This window comes from Drosophila melanogaster, chromosome 2R (genome assembly GCF_000001215.4).
Source record: "Drosophila melanogaster chromosome 2R".
Lineage (NCBI taxonomy): Eukaryota > Metazoa > Arthropoda > Insecta > Diptera > Drosophilidae > Drosophila > Drosophila melanogaster.
The window spans coordinates 9,480,610-9,504,379 of NT_033778.4; the positions used below are offsets into that span (position 1 = coordinate 9,480,610).

Genomic DNA, 23,770 nt, shown 5'->3' on the forward strand with positions numbered 1-23,770 from the left:
TTTATAACAGTAGTGGACTGTATTTATTTGATATATGTTCATTTATTTTGCAACTAAGATTTCAATGGGCCTAGTTTTTCTGGCTTTTAATTTTATTGGATTACAATTATGGTTTATATTATTTTTAATTCAACAATTTGTACTCAATTAACTTATTTTAAACATTTCGCTTTTTCTTTGTAGAAGTACATTTTCTCTTAAACAACGATATAGTGGACTGTATATTTTTTTTTGTTATAAATGTATAATTTTATTTTTTATTTATTATTGATATTTATAGTACTGGCAACGGACCTGCAAAGGTTATTGCTTGCATTCTTTGTTGCACAGCACATTTCCGTATGAAATATATTATTAATACTACCATTATTATTAAAGCAATAATTAATCTAGCATGTCCGGAAATATGATGGAAATGTAAATCTTTCAATTTTTGATGGTTCTCTTTCATAAATTTAATTTCATTATTCAATCGTTCAAATTCCTCAGTATGATTTAATATTGATAGTTTCAGCGGATCCCAAATAATCTTCGGCGCTTCACTAACTTCTCCTATATAAGGTGTTGATAATAATTCTTCACTTTCGGACTGAATGTTATGGTGGGCAACTAGAATTTTATCGTCGGTTCTTGCCGTACAATATGGCGCAATGCTTAAAACTCCTTGCTGAGGCAAATCAAACAATTCAATTTGAGAGCCAGTACATTGCAGACGGACTTTTGAATTCGCAGGAACCTTAAACAACCAACTACTTTTCTTTTCTAACTCTACCCAGTAACTTTTAGAGTCGACTACTGTTTTATAGATGCAGTTCGCCGCTTTATCTGGCTTTAGAGGCTGAATCTCACATGCATTATCATTCGCTGAATTCCAGGGCCAACTTCCTTTGCATATTCTCTTATTTAGTTGCCATTTCTGACATTGATTTAATGTGGCTTCCGTCATTATGTGATAGGAATCTATCTCAAAATTATAAATTAAATATTCGGACGTTGTATGCACCATTATTATCCGATCTTCATTTCGAATTGGCACCGGAATAAGCCTGAACAATTTGGATGGATGCCTGCTAAACAGAGGCACTTTTGCACTAATGATCAATTTATCGTCGATGAATAAACCCCTGGCTGTTAACAGTGTATACACCAGAGAACTGCAAGGGTGGCACTTTTTTACCACTCGACTCACACCCTACAATTTTGTGTGCGGGTGCTACTCGCCACGCACATCGCGGGTACTTACAAACACACAGTATAAATCTGAACATGCAGACAAGACACCCCGTTGTGTGCGCACCCGAATCAATACGGTGTTTTGCGTCGCGGGTGCCGCTCACACAGTGCCTAAAAAGGGATGAGTGAGAAAAACACTTGTGGGTATACCGTTAAACACATGGGTGTTTCCAAAAATACTCGGGTGTTTCCAAAAATACTCGAGTGGTCTCGTAGGTAGTCGAGTCAAATGGCGCCATACATAATGATTGTTGAGTTCTTGTGTCTTTGGTCCAGTGTCTCGGCTGTTAATTGCCCCTTTTTTGTTTTTTACGATGCAATTACTAGCTTGTTAGGATTCAGTATTATTTGGAAGCCAAAGGAAAAGGTCACAATAATGGCAGAAGCGGCTGATTTCGTTAAAAATAAAATTAACAATGGAACATACTCAGTTGCCAATAAACATAAAGGAAAAAGTGTTATTTGGAGCATTTTATGTGACATTTTAAAGGAAGATGAAACTGTTCTGGACGGATGGCTGTTCTGCAGGCAATGCCAGAAAGTGCTCAAATTTTTACACAAAAACACCTCCAATTTATCCCGCCATAAATGTTGTCTAACATTAAGACGACCAACGGAATTAAAAATTGTTTCGGAAAACGACAAGAAAGTAGCTATTGAAAAATGCACCCAATGGGTTGTCCAAGATTGTCGGCCGTTTTCTGCAGTAACCGGAGCCGGATTTAAAAATTTGGTGAAGTTTTTCCTACAAATCGGCGCTATCTATGGGGAACAGGTAGACGTCGATGACTTACTACCTGATCCAACAACATTAAGTCCTTATATTTAATAGATACTTTTTAAGCCCACTATGTTTTTATTATTTAGATTGAGACATTAAAAAACGTAAAAATCAACAAATGCCGTCTTTAATTGCAATTACTTTATGTGTTTGAAATGGGAGGCACCCATTGAGTCCATCAAAGAGCAAAGACATGAGCACAAAAATTTTCTTGGGTATTCCCTTTTACCCTTCATTTCTTATACCCGTCACGCTTCCACCCATACAAATTTTAGGCGTACAAAAAATGACCAGAGAACTGCAGCCCGCATACAAAAAATGACCTGCGGCCGATCGTTGACTGTGCGTCCACTCACCCATACGGCTCTTGCGCAGCAGGCCTCGGGTGGTTTTTTTACTCGTAACAAAAACACAACGTCGGTAAAACACTCGAGTATTTTGTGTTGCCGCAAGTAGGGTGTCAAAAAAAACGGGGTGCCTAGAGTACCGAGTGTTTATCGGGTGGACGTAGAGTGCGAGTGGCGGGCTGCAGTTCTCTGGTATACACCTCCTTAAGTTCCGTACCTGACCGTTTTCCTGGAATTACTAGGTTCTCCGAAAGACTCTGCTGAATTTTGGCAATTTCTTTTTTAAGCTGATTTGGCCTGAGAATATTTGTATTTAGCCTACCGTGATTAATATCAATCAACAGGCTTATAATGCCTGCTTGAATTTTTTCGCCTTCTTCAATCAATGAGTGTAGCTGTTTCGTAATCATAAAGAATTTTATTGATTCCTTATAAACATAATAATTTTCTTTAAGAACTTCTGTCATGTTCTCAATTCTTATTTGCATACTTCTAAAATTGGAGTTAACATCTTCTGTTGTTCTCTTTAATAGATTAGAAGTTGAATCAACCACAGATGTTTGTTTTTGAATTAGTTTATCAAGGTTGTTCTGGTTATCTAACAAATTCTTCATATTTTCTTCTAATTGCTCTCTATCATCTTCATCCATTATACCAAATAAAATATGATACAAGGAACCCATAAATTCGAAAGGAGCACGCTTGCTTCTAGATCTAGACTGTATCATAAACAATTTATTGTTTTCTTCAAGTTCCGATAACTGACTTTGCATATTATCTAAGACTAGACTACATTGCTCTTCAAAGCTATGAAGTCTTTCGCAAACTTTCCTCATACTTTGTATAAGCGCATTACCCTTTGTTAACATTTTAAAATATGGATCCATTTTATAATAGATAACCAAATTCCAAGAAGTACTCACAATCTCAACATCTCCTAGCGGGTCTAGATATATTGCTGAGGTTTTATTTATTTTGTCTATAGAATATCTTGGTGCTATATCTTTAGGTAATGCGCTAGAAACTTGACAACTTAACACAAACAACAACATTGCCATAATGATTCCGATCTTGGACATTCCCGATGTCGCTCTAGTTCGTCTTTTTGGCTCTTGGTCAGCCTCATTTTTGTCAACAGACTTTATTCCTTCCAAGGGACAAATTTTAGTAATGGGTCTAGTGATATATCCTTCCTGCATCTTTACTTTAGCCACTCGGACCTTATCATCATTCCCCTTATGCACCTTTTCCACCTTTCCTAAAGGCCATCTTGCAGGATGACAATTCTCATCCTTTAATAAAACTATTTGCCCTTCTTCTATATTAGGAATTTCCTTTTTCCATTTATTCCTTTGCTGGAGCGTATGCAAATATTCACTTTTCCACTTAACCCAGAAATCTTTCTTCATTTTTTGGATAAGTCTCCACCTATCCAAATTTCCGATTTTTTCATCTTCCATTGGTTCGACTATTTCTAAAGGTGGTCTTCCAATTAAAAAATGACCTGGTGTTAAAACTTCTTGTTGGTCCTTCTCACTAACTATAGTGTATAATGGCCTTGAATTTAAGCATGCTTCTATTTGACATAAAAGAGTTGACATTTCTTCGTAAGTCAAAATAGTGTCGCCGATTATACGCTTTAAATGGTATTTCATTGACTTAACTCCAGCTTCCCAAATACCTCCGAAGTGAGGTCCTGCCGGGGGAATAAAATGCCAATCAATCCTGTCCTTTTCAAGCTGCGCTGCAATCGTTATATTTTCTTGTATTGCATTAAATAACTCTTGATCTAATTTTCTTGCAGCTCCTACAAAATCTGTTCCGTTGTCTGAATAGATATTGGAACATTTTCCCCGTCTAGCAATAAATCTTCTGAGTGCTGCTAAAAATGCGTCTGAAGTTAGATCGCTTACCATTTCTAAGTGTATGGCTTTGGTGGCCATGCAAACGAATACAGCAACGTATCCTTTAAATGTTTTTTTGGCCACGATTTTTTGAACATTTAACATAATAAGGACCTGCGTAATCTATTCCAGTATTAAGAAACGGGAATGTCATCGTCACTCTATATTTTGGCAAGTTACCCATTATTTGCTGAGCTGTATTTTGTTTATACCTTGCACACGTTACACATTCTCTTAAATACTTTTTCAACGAATTTTTCAACCCGAAAATCCAATACTTTCTTTGGATATAGTTTCGCATTAGGTTTATCCCTCCATGCAATGTTTCCTTATGAGCATTTTTTATTAATAAGCTTGTTAGGTGGCATTTTTCTAAAATGATTGGATGTTTAACATTAAATTCTGCATTGGAATTTTGCAATCTTCCTCCAACTCTTAGAACCCCATCCTTGTCCAAAAATGGATTCAATGACAATATTTTATTATTTGTCTTGATTTCCTTTTTGATTTTAAGGCACTTTATCTCTTGCCTAAACTGGTATTCTTGTTGTTTCTTAATAACAACTGTTTCCGCTATTCTTATCTCCTTTACTGAAATAATTGATGAATAGGCTTTATTTCTTGTTTTCATCTGCACGAATCTATTTATGTATGCTATTATACGTATAAGTTTTTCTATACTGGAATACCTTTCTATTAATTCGTAAATAGGATCATCTATTTTGTCATTTAATACCGTATTTATTAAGACAGGTTCTTCTACAGACTGCTGCCGAGGCCAAAGTTCTTTTGGGTCTGCTAGCCATTTCGGACCTTTCCACCAAAAATCACAGTTGATCAACTGGTTAGAATCCACTCCCCTGGATGCTAAATCTGCTGGATTATCCTCTGACTTAACATGATTCCATTCAGTATTTTTTAATTTCCGAATGTCATCCGTTCTTCTTTTTATAAATTTGATCTTACTTTGACCACTGTTAATCCATGCTAAGGTAATCGTGGAATCACTCCAAGCATAGATCTCCATTATATTGTCAATTGATCCTTTTAGTCTTTGGATTAATTCACTAAGCAGGTGAGCTGCACACAGCTCGAGTTTGGGAATTGTCTTCCTATTTTTTATAGGGTTGACTCTACTTTTGCTAGCTATTATATTAACATGAGGTCCTACTTTAGCATAGACTACTGCAGCATATGCTTTTTCGGAGGCGTCCGCAAATCCGTGAATCTGAATGACTGAAGAACTGTTTGAATTAATCCACCTTGGGATTCGAATATTCTCTAACAATAATAAATTTTCTTTATATTTTTCCCAATAATTTTTATCTTCTATGGATAATTCCTGATCCCATTCACTTTTATTTATCCAAAGTTTTTGAATAAAAAGTTTTCCTGAAACCGTGACTGGTGCCAACCATCCTAACGGATCAAATATTTTTGCTAGCGTTGATAACACAACGCGCTTATTTATATTTTTTGATTCATCATTACAATTTACGCTGAACTTAAATAAATCCTTTTGAGGTTCCCATTTTAGTCCTAAAGTTTTAACACATTCATTTTCGATAATATTGAGAACCTTATTGTCCCCTGTGTCCTCCACAGTGGTTAATATTTTGGAATTGTTGGAAATCCATTTCCTTAAGTTGAATCCAACTTTCTGCAATTCATGGGGAATTAATGTTATTAATTTATTAGCTTCTTCTACCGAATCAGCTCCAGTCATTAGGTCATCCATATAGAAATCATTCCTAATTATTGCACTAATAACTTGGTTTTTACATTTATCTGCAATATCTACCAGAACCCTGGTAGCCAAATATGGTGCAGATGCAGTTCCGTAAGTGACTGTGGTTAATTTATATGTTTTAATTTTTTCTTTTGGAGAATTTCTCCATAAAATATATTGATATTTTTGATCATTATTATCTATTTTAATTTGTCGGTACATCTTTTCAATGTCTGCCGAAACAACAAATTCCCATTTTCTCCATTTAATAATAATGTCAAAAATATCTTTTTGAACTCGTGGCCCAACCCACATTATGTCGTTCAAACTTTTGTTATTCGTAGTTTTTGCTGAAGCATCAAAAACTACTCTCAATTTGGTCGTAAGGCTTGAATCTCTAATCACTGCCTGGTGCGGTAAAAAATATTTGCCTTCATCACTCACTTCAATCATGTGTCCTAAATCCATGTATTCATTCATGAATTTAGTGTAGTCAACCTTAAGTTTTTCATTTCTTTTTAGTTTTTTCTCCAGATTCATGTAACGAGCTATCGCTTGTTTCTTTGAATCTCCTAAGGTGACATCCTCCTTGAATGGAATTGACACAATGTATCGCCCATCTGAATCTTTTTTTGTCGTTTTGATAAATTTATTTTCACAGATTTCAGACTCGATATCATCTTTTTCTTCTTCTTCCACTTCCCAGTAGCGATCTAACTCTTTTATTTCTATTGTTGTGGCTACAATGGTTTCTTTTCCTTTGGATTTTTTACATCCAGAAACTATCCACCCGAAATCAGTTTTTTGCCCAAGGAGACCGTCTATTTTTATAACTCCATTTTGCAGAATGTGAGTATATACGTCTGCTCCAATGATTAAATCAATGCGACCCGGTTTATTAAAATCGGGGTCGGCTAATTTAAAGTTCTTCCATTTTTTCTGATCAACATTAATCGTGTTGACTGGAAGTGCCTTCATAAGTTTTGGGAGAATAATTGCTTCAATTTCTAAATTTTTCGGAGAATTTCTTATCGAAATAACCGCTTTGTGCTTGGAGATGCACGTTCCTGTGGAAGATACTCCACTTATTTCAGTATGAGACCGAAATTTTTTCAATTTTAGAATCTGTGCAGACTCTTCTGAAATAATTGTGCTTTGAGAGCCACTATCAATCAATGCTCTTAATTGTTCAAAGCCTCCATACCTCGACTTTACTTGAATCAAGGCCGTGGCCAACAAGGCTTGACCTGTTGTTCTACACGTATTCACTTTTTCTGGATTATGACCTGCAAAGTGAAGTAACGTGTGGTGAGGTTTACGACAAGTCGAACAAAGCTGCTCGCTTATACATTTTTTACCAAACGGATGCCTCAGACATCTTAGGCAAATCCCATTTTTTCTTACCCAGTCAGACCGTTCTGCTGGATTCATTATTTTAAATTTATGGCATTGAATTAAATAATGCCCTGGTAGTTTGCAATATGCACAATTGTCACTATAATTTTTATTCTTGTTATTATTAATCATTTTCTTTACAGGTTTTACTTCCTGTGAGAATGATGATATAGAATTGAGCCTTTGCTCTAAAAAGTCCATGACATCAGAAAGTGCCTGTATTTCTTTTGTCTTTTTAACATGGCTTTCATATAAATTGAGTGATTCTTTATTGAATTTCCGAAGAATTATGTGAGCGAAAATTGCATCCACATCTTCTGGTAATTGTGCCTTTAATTTTATAATATAAATTGACTCGTTAATCGTGTCAATAAATGTCTTTATTTGCTTATTGGATTCTAAATTTAAATTTGGCATATCCATAAGCCTATTCATATGATCTGAGAATATGTTTCTTTTATTCTCATATCGCTTGGTCAAAAACTCCCAAGTGGCTTCATAATTTTCTCCAGAGCCGAGCAGTAAATGAGTAACCACATTTCTGGCTTCTCCTTTTAATGCTGACTTTAGATAATTAAATTTGAGAGAAGGACTGAGATCCTCTCTCACATGTATGAGCTCTGTAAAGAGTTCATTAAAAAGATCCCATTCTTTGGAATCACCAAAGAAGGTGGGAATCTGTATTTTAGGCAGGGTTGGTAACTCCTCCGCCTTAACAACCGTCGACATTTCAGCTTTATTTATTGTGCCACTGAGTCGACTATTAATGGCTGTAAGAATATTTTGTTTGTCAAATTCAAGTTCGCTAATTTCTTCTTCGAATAGCGAACTCTCAAAATGACTATTCACCTGTTCAATCAGGTTATCTATTTTATGCCATAAAAATTCAATTTTATTTTTCCTTATTTTAAGGAAATCTGGACTACTGTCTATTAGTTTAGACGTATCTTCTAGATATACTCGAAATTGGCCAACATTATTACGAAATGCCTGCTCTACTTTTAAAGCGTTGTTTTGTGCTATACCCTCTTTTTCAGGGTGACCACGCATTTCAAGGTTTAATGTAGGGGGAGGGTTTGATTTAGGGACAGTGTTTGATTTAGGGAAAGTGTTTTCTACCGACTCGCCCTTAATTTTTTCATTTTTATTTTTAATTTTTTCTAACACCATCATTATTAAATCATACTGCTTCGCGTTAAAATATTCATGATCGACAACGCCGATCTTTAATAAATTGCTATGATTAGCAATGAAACATTTTTGAAGCTCATTTAATTTTAGAATTTCTACATCTGTTAATGTTGGTTTTACTTCCAACTTTCTAATTTCCAAAATAATTTCGGACTGCTTCTTAAGGAATTGAATAGTCTTTTCTGACATCATTTTGAAAATTTTTTGTAATTTCTTAATATATATAGTACGTGTATATGTATTTTATATGTATTTATATATATATGTGTGTTTGGATAAACAGAAAATTCTTGTTTTGACTTAGCTGATGTCGTTGTTGTTGCTGCTGCTGTTGCTGTTGTTGCTGCTTCTGCTGCTGGTAGAGGCTCCTTTGAATTTGACTTCCTTCTCTTCTTTAAGGCTCCGTCGATGTTTAAAGATGATTTTTTTTTTTTTTGGCACGTTTTATTATTTTTGTAGTCCAGTCAGATTTTTTGTTTTTTAGCCATTTATTTCGGCATTTATGCTCTTTTGGCATATACACTGCACTCTATTTATGAGCTGATTTAATGCTATTAGAGCATTTATAAGGCACTGTTTTCAGGCACTTTTTATTTAATTTATGCTCTTATGGCATATACACTGCACTCTATTTATGAGCTGATTTAATGCTATTAGAGCATTTATAAGGCACTTTTGTTATGCACTTTTTAATTTCACAATTGCTGATGTATGGCCTCAAGCACGCCTTACCACAATTTATAATGGTACACAAAGCAACCTTTAGCTATAGACTATAAGGTGCTTGTTTTAAAACATAAAAGATTCTTTTGTATCTTTTGCTTTTTATATTTATACTCTGTTCCTTACCTTTGGTAGGGGGAAACAAGAGTCACTTATTTTTGCTACCTTTAGCTGTAAGATGCTTAAAGGAGCTGGCCTTTCTCTGAGTTCCTTACCTTTGGTAGGGGGAAACTGCAGAGTCGATTAAAGGCTCGATTGACCAAATGTAATATCCCAAATAAGAAGACTTTACTCGTTGAGTTTTTGTAAGAAACTGATTTTATTTGGAAATATCTTCGGTTTAAATAGGTGACATGAGAATCGCATCTTAAAGTAAATGGCCTACGCAGAGGCCTAAGTAAATAGTCCCCGCCTTATCGAGGTCCCACGCTCGGGCACATCTGCCTATCTTGAGCGGCGAGGACCTTATCTGTGGTCTCCCACTAAGGGACTATTTTAGGAGGCGGGGAACGATCTCAAGTGACTGACTCATGTAGTGTGCACTTAAATTACATGTTTTTGAGCAATGCACCCAAGTCGCCTTAGATAACAAAATCCTAAATATAATTTATCGCTCTCGATTCATTTACATAAGATATGAACGGAGCCCAAAATTGTAAGTCTTTAAATATATTCGTGTTCATGTGTGAACACTTAGCATGAACTATACACATATATCGGAAAACTAAAGAATGTTTAACAAATCAACGTATTATATGTATATGTACAGACACAGACACTGATACACCCCAAACACATACGAAACATAGAGTTATATATATATATATATACATATATATTGTAAAACGACTTTCCAGTTTCTGTAAAATTGTAATTACATCCAATAAAGTTTAATTCAACACTTTAACTGGTCCTTGTGCACTTCCTGGGCCAAATTTCTCTCTTCTCGCCGTCCTGACAAACCAATTAGTAATCAATTTGTCTAAGTGAGCGGCCAGCGCCAGCTGGCGCCAGTCATTATCAATGAATTGTCCTTAGCGCTAACCCTATCGGTCCGAGAAAGTATCTATCTTCAGGTAGGAGAGAAAAAAGGAAACCTCCAGCTGCTTGGGTCATCGCACATTTCCTTTTTTCCCAGTTTTCCTTGTGCACCTTCTCCTTCACCTTCTCTTTTTTTCTGGTTCAGCTCAATTAACACTTGCTGCGTGGAGGGGGTGAGGATGAGCTAATGGGGCGTAGATACATCTGTATCTGCTGGCTGCGTTGTTTCGTAATTACGAGCACAATGCAAAATGCCAAGGCGTTCGCAGTGTCTTGTTAATAAATCGGCCTGCTCTCGGCTCTCGACCTTTGCCACTGCCTGAAATCGGATGCTGCGTTGGCTGCGTTTTCCGCTTTTCCAGCTCAACTTACACTTGTTTATGGGCAATCGTAGTTAAGTCCAAAAAATCATTTTCCGAATGCGATTTTTTCGCTCCTCGGCGGACGGATCGCTTCACTGGCTGCCTGGTTGCCTGGCTATTTGGTTTGGTTTGGCTGCTTGACATTCGGTCTGTCAGCGGAAGCTGGGTGTAATGTGAAACCAAGCGTTGCCCTCCACTAGCGCTTTCCAGCCGCAACAATAAACACCGAAAGCAATTCTCCTCCACGCTCCGCATTTTTATTGTATTTCGGTTTTTGGTAAAGTTGTTGTTTAGCTGGAATTTTCGGGCCATTCTCGATTGTTTCATGTCGGTGCTTTGTTTTTGTGTATTTTATACATTATTTTATGGTCATTGAGTGACGCTGCCACTGGAGTGGCGTAAGCCGGCTTCAATTCATTGAAAAGACCAAATATATCCAATAAAATGTAGAATGGGTTTTTTAGCTCCTAGTTTTATGGCACGTAATTAGGTTAGTCTACTTAAATGTAAAATATTTCAATCATTAAAAAGTCAAAGAATAAACAAAAGGGCTATATATGAACATTCTACTCCATTAATATGTTTCTATTTACCTACCAAAGTTAAAATTAGTTAAGCACGCTATAAAACGCCAAAGATAAATCGAAAGACTTAAACAAAAAACTTGAAGTAGTTTTTAAAAAAACCCTATGCATATGCATATATGTAAAATGTAACACATAGGCAGTAAGACTAAAATTTTGTTTAATATATTAAATTTCTTAATAAAATAAATAAATTAATTTATTCAAAGTGCTTTTGCAATTACGGAAAAATCTTAGAACATTCGTAGTGCAAAAACTGGCAATAAAAATAGCTAAAAAACATAAAAAATATAGTTCTAATGTAACTCTTAATATGCAGGGGCTTTGAGCAACTAAAGTGCAAATCACAGAGAGATTAAAACAATACATGATTTGAGCCTCCCGTCACGCTGAAAAACCAACTATCCTCGAAATTGTTGATACAATGTTGCCAGCGACATTTTCACGCTGCTGGGGCTAATCAACAATCGATTCGTTGCCATAAAGATACTTTGGTGGGGCCATAAAACAATTATCTGGAATTTAAAAGTCTTGGCACACAATGAAGAATGTGTAGTATAAGTACTTGAGCCAGCAACTCCGTCTGCAATCTGGGTCAGGCTAAACTAAGCTCCGATTGAAGTACGGATACTTATGGCAGCCGGAGACGAATGCAATTTCCGATAATTGACGTCAACCATTATTGGGACTAGCAGCGCATCATCCAAGTGAGTCAGACCTAAGTCTGGCTAAAACCAAATAAACAACAATGGTTGTTCAATTGTTTTCGAGCCTGAGCCGCAAGCACCTGTTTATTGTTAGCTGTCAGCGCTTTCCACAAAACTGTTTAAATTAACTTAATTGCATTTAATAGTCTGCCGACGAGTGTTACTCGACTCCAAATGCACTAAACACATCTTGTAGCCCGTCAAGATAGCGAATTCCTGTGCTCTCTGGCCAGGGATTAGCATAAATGACATATCAATTAAGGCGACACTCGTATCCGAGAAATGCATTAGATGGTGGTGGCCGACTCCTCCCTCCATTTGGCCACGCGGCTACCGTGTGCCGAAGTGTTCACTGCCAATGTGAAGAAGCCGAGGCGCGTGAAAAATAAAAAATGAACAATTTTGCCAGCTAGCCAAGAGGCGGACTGTAAATAACAGACAATAAATCACTTTGAACAAATGTTCGAAAACAATTTGTAAAACTGCAAACTGCAGCAATCGCAACTGAAGCTGAAGTCAACACAACTAGTTATAAATTTGGCACAAAAAAATGCCACAAAACACACATTTTTAGCCACACTTTGATGAACATGATTTGTGTTTTGTTCGACACGCTGACAAATCCAAAAGCACCCATGGGACCATGAAGATTCGATCAGTTTCCGAAGAGGAGCCACAGCATTTAGGCACTCTAAAAATTCTGCAGCGAGGGAAACACGACTTTTACCCACATAATTGATTTGATTGCCGATGAAAGTTGTTTCCCCCCAAAAAAGGCCAGACCATCAAATTGAGGTCTGCGTCATTATCATTCAGCCAAAAGCCGAGTCACGTGCAGGATCGCTTATTAGCCATCGTTGAAGAATCACTTTAAAAGCGGCCTGTTGCATATAGCTTCATCGAACAGAGCTCCAACATGCTGGACGAACTTGTTCGCATCGAACTTGATTTGGTTCGTACCTGAGTCCGCGGCTTGAGTTGTAGTTCGATGGTCCTGTTCAAACTCAAATTAATATTAATAGGCTTTTCGAGTAAAACGGTTCCGTTTGTATATCAACAGCTTGTAAACTTCCTTCAGATTTTCTTTGTCTGTCGCAGCAATAACCATGGAAAGAGATGGCATCTCAAATTTAATTCAAAGCGAGTAGAAATAAACAAGTGCATTTATCTAAAACAGCTATTATTATTGAAAACAACAGTTCTTTATAATTTCAACAACGGAGACGATACAGCCATGTGTGAGGATCTGAACTTTCTGATCTTAAATCTTCATAGAGAGTGGAAAGTTGGATAGTAGTAGTACTACTTGATCAGGATAACAAGCTGGGTTGATATCACGGAAACTATAAGATCTAGAATATTTAGGTTAGTCATCAACAATAATAAAAAACAAACACGATATTCAGTTGGTTGAACGGTTTTTTGAAAACGGGCGACGGTCATTTGATTTGAAGACGACATCCGAAAAACCTTTTAACCACTTGAACCTCGCGTCGAACTGCAACTTGTTGGCCAAGTGAGTGAGGTCGTGTGTTGATAGTTTTCGAGTTTTGAGTCCGCTCAGTTCTTATACGACACTCGCACCCGTCGGTCGAGCGATTACTTAGTTCCTCTCCACTCGACAAAGTCGGAACGATTCACATCCATCTCGCCGTTCCTGGACCACTCCGATTGTCGGCTCGGCTCTTTAATTGCGTCACTAATGAGCTGCATTTATGTTAATCTCCGCACCCGGGACGTCTAAGCGCTACACGATCCCAAGATTTGGGATCTTCGCAGCATTCGGCATTCGGCACTTCTTGTGCTTTTCTTTTTTGGTAGTTTTCACCTGCTGAGCCGTTTATGGTTATTGCCGCAATTCCGTTGTGACAGTCGGAGGCGCTTTATCATAAATTAAAAAATCGTGTAGTCGGCGAGGGACCGCTGGACCGCTGGACCACTGGACAGTTGGACAGTTGGACCGATGGACAGCCCCGCCCCCTGATATCCATTGATGGATGATGTTGCCGCTGATGGCAGTTTCGGCTCTGAGTTATGGCCAAGTCGGGCCAAGCCGGAGATTTGCATGAATGAAACGCACGCGTTGCCCGAAAACTGTTTGGTGATCCGATCTCGCGATGACTTAATTGAAACGCCGTTGGCTGGAGCAGAAGAAGGTGTTAATTAGCATACGAACAAATGGACAAAAGCTCGCGTGTATTTTGTATACTCCGTATATTGTATTTCGGTATTCGATCGTCGGTCTTGGCTTCGGTTTTGGATTTGGTCATATTCGCAGAGTGTATTGAATGCTGCCGTCTGCGTTTTCGGTTCATTAATAACAACAGAGCCGATCGTACGATTCACTTCTAATAGTTCGATTCTCGGCTCCAATGGCGGCGTTTTATGGCTGAAAACAAAGGCCCTGCGGAATTGTGGAACTGTGGAACTGTGGAAATCGGAGCCTGCTAAGCTCAGCAGAAACGGCAAAGGAAGGGAAATTAAGCCTCGAATGCATTGGGTATTGAGACTTTTTTAGTGCGAATAGAATATGATGATAGTGCCAGCTGCTGGGCTCGAATTCGTGTTGTGTGCCTCGGATTTGCATCGTCATGTGGAAAATACATAACAAGCTCTTAATCTACATACTCTGGATTATGGAAATAAGGTATAGTAGCCCCATAAACGGTATGCCCATTAACTTTAACGGCCGAACACAGTTATGCCATGCTTATGCCATGATCCACAGGCGCTGTTGGGTTGGGTTGGGTTTTTCATTCGGTTTTCTTTGCATTTCCTGCGGCCTTTCCTTTTATCGCTGACAGATCTGCACGAGTTGACAACTCTTTCGTTACCTTTCGCCGCCATATCGCGCACATCGCCGGACACGATCGCTAATTTTATCTGCGAAGCCACGGCGCGATGTATGTTAAATCCTTATCGAACGCCCAAACAGTAAACGCCTCGTTCTATATAGTTGTTGCTGGCCGATCGAAAGTTACGGGGGGCGCTGGAAAATGCTGGAAAAAATCTCATTAAAATTGGCAATTAAATGGCAGGCAGCAAGTAAAGCACAAAACTGACAGAAAGACAGCGGTCTCTCATTTGTAGCGAGGAGCAGCTAAGAGCCGCGTCTAAAATCGGATTGGGGCGGTAGGCGGGGCTGCGACAACTGGAAATCAATTTTTGCCATAAACTCATCAACGTGCCTCTGCCGCTATGTGTGTGTCTCTGTGTGTGTGCTTCAACTGCTATCTAATTGCCTTGATGCAGTTGCAGTTGCAATAAGTTGAGTGTATCTCAAAGATACGCGATGTGTTCCCCCAACCAATTTCTGTGTTTTATACCCTCGATGAAGGTATTTTGATTTTGGTGAAATGCTTGAAAAGGATCCGTGATCTTAAATTCAACAATTACTTGGTCTGTTTTCTTTATATAAATAAGGTATTTCTTGTTATATTCCACTTTAAGTATTGCATTCAATTTCATAATACAAAAGTTCAATCCATTTAAGGTAAAACTTAGTTAATTTTGAGCTAACTCTATAGAAGTAGTAGAAAGATACATATTATTAAACGAGTTTTGTAACTGCAAGGGCATATAAACTTCCGATTGACCAATTTAGCTCCTCTTCTGGCTTTCATTCCCTTCCTGTCAGTGGGCTGGTCTTGTGGGCAGAGCTTCGCCGAACAGAACCTGAAGTTCACCGAAAAAAAAACCGAAAACCTTCAAAGGGTCTTAACCCAGAAATGCTTAGCTCGTGTAATTGAGGTTACTGCAATTTCAAGGCAGGAAACCAGCTGCATCCTTCAGATACATCTCGTTCTCGTACTCGTACTCGTACTCGTGCTCTTACGTGGACAATTGGAACGCATGAACGTGCAGACAAACGCTCAAATTGCGATCAAGATCACTCTGCGCCAGTTGTGGCTGCATTTACAAGCCCAAAATGGCATAAACTCTTGCCTGTTGCCAGTTGCAAGTTGCCCGGCTGCCAGGTTGCAAGATTTCCACGTTTCCCAGGCCAACCTGCAGAATTGAGTCTCTGTGCGGGAGCCGTCGGCGCGGTGGTCGAGGAATCTGTGCCTGGTCTGGTCACTGGTCGGCTGGCATTGTTGGCGCATTTTGCTCTTACCATTTTTCTGCGGCTATGGATGAGTGATCGACTGCAAACCTCAAAGCCCAAACAAAACTATCTGCGTTGATCTGTTTGCCAGGGCGTGATGGGATGGGATGGGATGGGATTGGACGGAATGGGAGGGAATTGGATGGCAAGGGCGGGAGCGGCTGCCCGACTGGCTAACTGCCTGAGTGGCCATTCGACCACTTGGTCTCTGCCAATTGTCCATGACGAACGATCCGTTTTGGCTTTTACCTGTTACATGGCCACGGCATGCGCACACTGAGTGAAATAGTGTGGGATCGACTTACGCACAAATTTACACATTCTGTAAATATATCGAAAAATTAAAGATAAAATTGGAATTATCTTCAACCCTATTTTAAGTAATCCATTACAATGGTAGAAACGTTCTAAACCCATAAGAACTTGGAATGATTGGAACTACTCTTAAAGTATGACCTTCCATCAATGATGGTATTTTCCCAGACTGCACTCACCTTTTCTCGCAGTGTCGTACATATGTCTTTCTCTGGTCAATTACGTCGTCGTTTTTGTGGCCAGGATGGCCAGCAATTGTTGCCGGCCGTTTGTCTGAGCGTGGCAGCGACATTTTTCTTGGCCATGACCATGGTTTGCCCAGCTCCGCTCCGCTGCTCCTTGCTGCCACCGACCGGCTCCTCCGCCCCCCTTGGGAATATTTGTGTTTTATTGATGGCATGTTGAACAGCCTTTATGGGTTTTCGGTTTGTCCGCTCCCACCGCCGACCACTCCTTCCCAACCCCGCCCACTTTACATGCAGCTGTAGAGTAAAGCTGTTTTATCAGCGCACACAAAACTTTCAAATGCCCCGAAAACCGAGGGTCAGAGGGATGGAGAGAGGGACAGAGGGATCGAGGGACCGCAATGAACATTTTTTCCCTGGACCAACGCATTGTTTTGGCCGGATTAAGGCGCCTTTGTTGCTTCCGCCTCCAATTGGCGCTTGGCTGTTGGCCCAACTTTGGCTGTGTGCCGGTTATGGCCATGGAGGAGGAGGAGTAGTAAAAGAGTCCGAGGAGGGCCATGAACATGTCAGCAAGCCATGTAATTACCAGACGGAGCGCCGGCCATATATATCTGCCTGCTATTGGAGGCGCTACTGGTCAAGACCAAGTCTCGCGTTTCCATGGATAGCCAGGCCCAAACAACAGCCGCCTGCGCAGCGGTGGGTCGAAACTATTTGGTCGACTAGATTCGCACAATTATGACAGGGCCCTAGCCCCACGTCCGTGGATAAAGCCGGGGTATTGCGGCTATCGGGGATCACCGTTGGTTGCTGCAGTGCTGCAGTGCTGCAGTGCTGCAGTGGGGAGCAGGCTGCTACGCCTGCGCGTGAAAATATTAAAGTCATATTTTTATGAGGCTCCGAAGTGCGCATTAAGTTAGCGTTTCTGGGTTTTTAGTTTTCCTTGCTGCTGCTGCTGCTGCCGATGCTGTTGGCTTGGAGCTTGTTATTGGCCATTTATGCTGCTTGCGGCCAACTCATAAGTGGCTGCGCTTCGGCTGCCGCTGAATTATGCACCAGGCTTAATCCATTTTTAATGAGTCCACATCGTCGTGGCAAATATTTTTGCGCAAATTAGTGCCAGAGGAATCACCAATTTGTCGGACAGCAGAAGCCATAAGACTGTCAATGGAACTAGTTTGGCATTTTGTAAATGCCAGCTCTATTTGTGATTCGCTGGAAGGGGGTGCCTGGCGGAGGCGGAAGTGGTATCAAGTTCAGGGCAGGTCCTTGCTCTTACGCAGCACAAAGGGTCGCGATGCGAGTGGGAACCCCGATATAGAACCAGAGATAAATGAAGAAGTAAAGCAGTCCAAGGACTGCGACAATAAAGGGGTACTCCAGCAAACAAAGCGCAAATCAAGCACACGTGACTCGGATTCTTTGAGGGCCTGAAGATCATGGTGTGGATTGGGATAGGCTTTACACAGAGAGAAAAAAAGGAAAGACGATGTCCCAAGCACGTTCATAAATGGAAGAGATGAGAAAGCAATAACTTAGTACGGCAATACTGTGAAAATAAAACACCTGTAGCTTGCTGGAAAGTTAGTAATTATTTTTATTGATTGCCTAGTTACACTAAATACCTTATGATTTATACAGCTAATAGCGTCATTGCATGTGATCTCAATTTCCATTCATAATAATTTATATAGTAAGAAATGATCTCATTATCTTGGTTAAGCAACACAATATGTATAAGCAGATACTAGTCGAATCTCAATTGAAATTAGTATTATAAAAGCGTGCAGTTCGTCCAATTTTCTCGCTGTGCATGGGTCTGGAACTGAAATCTGTTCTGGTAATGGCGATGATGATGATGATGAAATTGTCGGCGTTGACATGCAACAGGCAAACAGCAGACGGGCGGGCCAAGCGACAAATTAAATAAAGCAGCTAAAAACAAAAGGGTTGCGAGGAGCTGGAGATGGCCGCCTTGATTGCCGGCTTCGGAGTTTTGGAGTACTATATACCCTCCACAATATTTATCGTGGTGGGGTGCGGGGGACGTGACGGTCACGCTGGGCGAACGCACGTAAAAGCTATTGACTGAATGAGCGACTGCCTGACTGGCTGACTGACTGACTGATTGGTTGACTGACTGGCCGAGCGGATGCGCTGACAGATCGATCGCATATTTCGGGCTAACTTTGGCCACAGAGTCGGTTGAAGGTCTGCGGTGCCATGCTTTTTTCCCTGTTAAACGGGCCTAATTATTAGTTTAACCACCAATTTCGCCGACGATCGTCGTCGACGCTCGACTCCAGTTTGAGCCATGTTAACAGCGTGTTCGACAAAACTGCAACAACAAAAGCGATCTCATATCAGAAATCAACGTTCGACCATCGACGTTTTGCCGAGGGTTTGAGCTCATGTCTTCGTGCTCCTCTGCGGTTGGTAAAATGTGTAATTTCTGTAAATTGATTTAATTGCTGCGTTTAAGAGTGCCTCGTAAGCTGGAGCTCCAGCTCCACTTGGGGCAGAGTAAGAGCTGGAGTTGGAGACACTCGAGTGGCAGGTATCGAAAGGCATTTACATTTGTGGACACCTAGAGAAATATATGTTGGATGTGGACTCCTACAGAAGAAACTAAAATATATCAGGAATTGTAATGTTACTAGCTTATTTTTCAATTTTAACACGATTCTTAAGAAGTGTTATGAAATTTCTAGATAAAGCTGAGTTCTTTTGTATGTTTGTTGAATGTTAAATATTCAGGCTTCCATAACAATGAAAATCACACATTTAGTTGCTGAATTTCTAAGTCAAACCCTTTAGTTTTCCTATTCGCACCTGTACATGGCTTGCTACCATATCTTATTTCAATAGATGTATATATTTTCCGGTGTAGCCATGTGGCTGGCAATCGGAGTTTACGTTGCATTTGTATTTTAATATCGGGGTTGCCCACCCGTGCGCCAGTTGTTTGGCCCCGGGATGTGTTTCTCAGGCTTTTCCTGGCTGTAACCCGGTACATGGACAAAAGGCGAGCAGGCGATCGATCGATCGCATGATTATTGCCGCAGCTGTTTGATGCTGATTGGTTTGGCAGCCGCGAGTCGACAGGTTAGACAGCCGACACTTTTCGGGAGTGGGTGGCAGGTGGGCGGCAGGTGGGTGGCAGTGCAGCTCGATTGGGGGAGAGAAATATCTGAAATTGGCAATTTGCAACGCATTGTCAAAACTCATTAATCCCATTTGCCATTTTTGACTGCCAGCATTAATTCCGCCATTTAACCCGACAACTCAAGTGGAGCTGCAGCCGAAGCTCGAGAAAACGCGACTTGATTAGACACTCCAGCGAGTCACGACGGATGGCCAAGCTTCTCCATCTCCATCTGCATCTCCGCGCAATTATGGCTAATAATACAGCTGGCGGCTGGGATTTGACTAAAGCTGACAGTACAACGCCCAAGCCCACAGCCACCTGCCACAAATGCACAGGAAGAAAAGAACTTGGGGTATAGCAAATAAATATAAAAATATTTAAAAACCTCAATGAGTGTATAGAGGAAACTTGGAGTCATAAATGAAAGTCATCTTAACCCTTTTTAATCAATCAATTATTAGGGAAAAAACCATGAAATTGTATATATCAGAAATTCGAATTTGTATGTAATATATACCCATAGAAATGCTTTGCCATTTTAAAGAAAAAGGTCAAAATATAGTTCAGACCAAGAACCGAAAAATATGAATTCCATATTCACTTAATTTTTCAAGAAAAACCCATACAGTTTGATTAATAAATTACAAATAAATTTGTCCCTGTGCGGCAGACAACTGCAGCGCATTAATCTCGGACAGACTCGACTCGATTGGCTGAGATCTGGAGCTGCGGTTCGCGGCTTGGAGCTCACAGCTCGGAGCAGAAACTGAAGCCTCCAATGGCAAACGAAATGGAAATGCATTCAGCCAGCCCAAAAGAGCCGTCGGCGTTTGCTTGGCACGACTTTTCAGCTTTGCAGCCAGCCATTGCCAATCGAACGATCGATTTGGATTGGGATCGATCGATCGATCGATCGGCGTTTGTTTGTCATTTATTTATTTATTTATTTGCCTATTGTGGCTCTACAGGGTGTTATTTATGGTTCTGTTTGTTTTGCCTTCTTGTCAGATTAGTGTCCAGCTTTACATCCGTCATGCTCTGTGGCCGGATTCCGGGCCTGACCCCGGGCCAGCGAAATATGTGCCGCGAGATGCCCGACGCACTGATTGCCCTGGGCGAGGGCCACCAATTGGGCGCCCAGGAGTGCCAGCACCAGTTCCGAGGACACCGCTGGAACTGCTCGGAGGTGTGGCAGCGCAACGTCTTCGCCCATGTCATACCCACAGGTGAGTGCATCTACATCTGCATCTGCATAGCAATCCCATTTCGATGCTAACGCCCTTGCAGGGTGTCATATATATTAGTTTCCATCTGGAGCGCAACCCATATTTTTTACAACCAAATCGGTAAATTGGTTTAATTTGATATTCATTTTATAAATTTAGATGTAGTTTTGTGTCAATTTCTTCGTATTAATTTAAATCAGACCTTCTTAACTTATGAAAAATCGTTCCAAAAGGTACTGCCGTTTACAATATACTTGAACAACCTATTTCTTTATGTTGTGGAACAATTGATTGGTAATTGGTTACCATCTGCTATACTGTATATTCTATACAGACTCGAAACCCGTTACTCTAGTACCTAAATAACCAAATATCATATTCCAGCTTCTCGTGAGGCTGCCTACACCTATGCGATAGCAAGTGCCGGAGCGGCGTACGCGGTGACCGCCGCCTGTGCCCGCGGCAACATCTCCACCTGCGGCTGTGATGTGCGGCACAAAGCCACGCCCACTGGCGGCGGTACGCCCGACGAGCCCTGGAAGTGGGGCGGCTGCTCGGCGGACGTGGACTTTGGGATGCGGTATGCGCGCAGATTCATGGATGCCCGCGAATTGGAGCGCGACTCCCGCACGCTGATGAACCTGCACAATAACCGAGCAGGGAGAACGGTGCGCATGCATAAAATTTAATAATAAATATGGCCTAGTTAATAGTTATGTTTTTCTCTTATCAGCTGGTCAAGAAGATGCTGCGCACGGACTGCAAGTGCCATGGCGTCAGTGGCTCCTGCGTGATGAAGACCTGCTGGAAGAGCCTGCCGCCCTTTCGACTGGTTGGCGATAGACTCATGCTGAAGTATCAAAAAGCCAAAACTGTTCAAGCCGTCAAAGGCAAACGTGGACTGAGATTAGTATTAAGCAGGTGAGAAATGGGAATCTTGCAAGATGTTGCATGATATGTAGGCAATAATCTAATGGCTAAATAAGTATTCTTCTAAAAAGAATAAAACACATAGTAGTCATTAAGTCCTTTTTAAATGCAATATGTTTGCTGTGCCTTCTGTAGCACGGTATAATATCAACACATTTTCGATCCCACATATTAACACATACCTCTTTCCACTTTTAATTTCTTGCAGAAAGAAGCATGCCGGCACCGCTCGTGCCCAGAAACCGGTCCTCGATTGGCCGAAGCGCATGGAGCTGATCTACCTGGAGGCGTCGCCCAACTACTGCGAGCGAAGTCTGCAGACGGGCAGCCAGGGCACCTCAGGTCGGACCTGCCAGCGGACCGGCCACGGCCCCCAGAGCTGCGATCTGCTCTGCTGTGGGCGTGGCCACAACACGCAGCACATTCGAAGGACCACGCAGTGCCGCTGCCAATTCCGCTGGTGCTGCGAGGTCAAGTGTGACGAGTGCGACGAGAGCTACGAGGAGTTCACCTGTAAATAGACGGGTAGCGGGAGCATATCGCTAGAACTAGGGCTATGTCATAGGAAATGCGTTGATTAAGTATTATGAGAAATGTATTACAACCGCAGATACGCACCGCGCCACCATACAGACACATTCCAGAATAAACGTAACAAGTTAACATCCCCAACGAATACTGTCTTATTATTAAGTTCGTATAATTCAAATAAGTATTTAAGTTTTCTTAGAAAAGAACCTTCTGCAAAAAAGCTAATCTAGGTGAGCTGATACATTCAGTCTGCTGTTTCAGATTTCTTATTCCTTAAAAATAGTTTCCAAAATAATGAAATCCAAATCTTTAAGAATCTATAATCTGTTCTTATAGAAAACTGTTCCTAAAACCAACGAGTTCATAGTCTAATTTTGAGGGCGGTTTGAATAGTTGGCGCGCAGCATTGCCAACGCTGAATGTGGAGCAATACGTAAGACCCACATTCGTTTAGCGTAACGCAATGCGCTGGCTCCATATTTTGGTATTGGAATTCCGGAATCCATTAAGCTGGCAGCTCGAGATGCCAGCACTCACTGAACTGCGCGAGCGCCGAAAGGAAAATTCATTGATTGCAATCGCGCGCTCTCCGGCTAGCTCTCCCTATGCCTAGGCCAGGAGGAAAGCAGAGGGTGGTCGGTAAGGAAAAGTTGGAAAACTCACCACTTGCCAGCGAATCGGCGACTATATTAGCAACTGGCTTGCACGAGCCGTGCTCAGTTCTTTGAGGGTAGTTAGTTGGACAACGGCGTTGCCGAAAACGGGCCACCTCAGCTGCCGCACAATACATTTTTGGGTTAGGAACACACATAGACACGAATACCAATACACTCCCGCATGCACACACACATACACACACGCGCAGTATATGTATCTGGCCGAGAAATGTATAAGGCCAAGAAAAGTCCAACTTAATTGCATTCGCAGCGGAGAAAAGTGAAAGAATAGCGCGAGAAAATTCCATTGACTGGCGAAAAGTGCTTCGATCAAATGCATAAAGTCCCCGTTAGTGTGTGTGTATGTGTGCGAGTGAGTGAGTGTGCGTGAATGGCAGCACTAGCGCTAGAGGCTGCTCCCTGGATACAGAAAAGTGATTTCCTGCAAAAAGTGCGAAAAAAGCGAGTTAAAAGCAAATCGAGCTGGCCAAAAAGCCGCCTATAGCGCTCAAAATCGTGTGACAAACTCAAGGAACCATTTCACACACACCCTTTATACGTATATATATATACAAATGTGCATTTGTGTATAGTATATCAGTGTGAAAGACCAACGTACAAACACACACTGTCAATCAAAAGGAGTCATCTGTCCCACTAAACGCTGCCTATCG

General features: G+C 40.8%; 2 protein-coding genes across 14 annotated transcripts in view, besides 2 other annotated features; both read left to right on the plus strand.

The window, feature by feature from the left end:
* Positions 1–9,995: part of a mobile genetic element that runs on past the window's edge.
* Positions 1,149–2,553: a mobile genetic element.
* Positions 9,996–13,556: 3,561 nt separating the features above from the next.
* On the plus strand, positions 13,557–22,579 carry Wnt2 (Wnt oncogene analog 2). Of its 2 annotated transcripts, none has more exons than NM_057462.5 (5): positions 13,557–14,644; positions 20,762–20,979; positions 21,364–21,647; positions 21,713–21,900; positions 22,118–22,579. In NM_057462.5, the coding sequence occupies exons 1-5, from the start codon at positions 14,589–14,591 to the stop codon at positions 22,428–22,430; spliced, it is 1,059 nt and encodes a 352-aa protein (NP_476810.1). In that variant the 5' UTR covers positions 13,557–14,588; the 3' UTR covers positions 22,431–22,579. The 2 variants fall into 2 exon arrangements, with proteins under 2 accessions (NP_476810.1, NP_001286251.1); NM_001299322.1 differs by having other exon boundaries at positions 20,767–20,979.
* A 576-nt stretch (positions 22,580–23,155) lies between these two features.
* brp (bruchpilot) overlaps positions 23,156–23,770 on the plus strand; it is a 37,801-nt gene continuing 37,186 nt past the window's right edge. For all 12 annotated transcript variants that reach the window (NM_001414094.1, NM_001259299.3, NM_001414096.1 and 9 more), the window contains exon 1: positions 23,156–23,236. The gene's annotated coding sequence lies outside the window, so the exon portion shown is untranslated. The remainder of the gene's footprint in view (positions 23,237–23,770) is intronic.

Coding starts and splice junctions, on each gene's coding strand:
- Wnt2 (NM_057462.5), top strand. CDS start 14,589: ATGTGGAAAATACATAACAAGCTCTTAATCTACATACTCTGGATTATG. Junction 14,645..20,761: donor CTCTGGATTATGGAAATAAG/GTATAGTAGCCC, acceptor CCTTCTTGTCAG/ATTAGTGTCCAGCTTTACAT. Junction 21,901..22,117: donor CTGAGATTAGTATTAAGCAG/GTGAGAAATGGG, acceptor AATTTCTTGCAG/AAAGAAGCATGCCGGCACCG.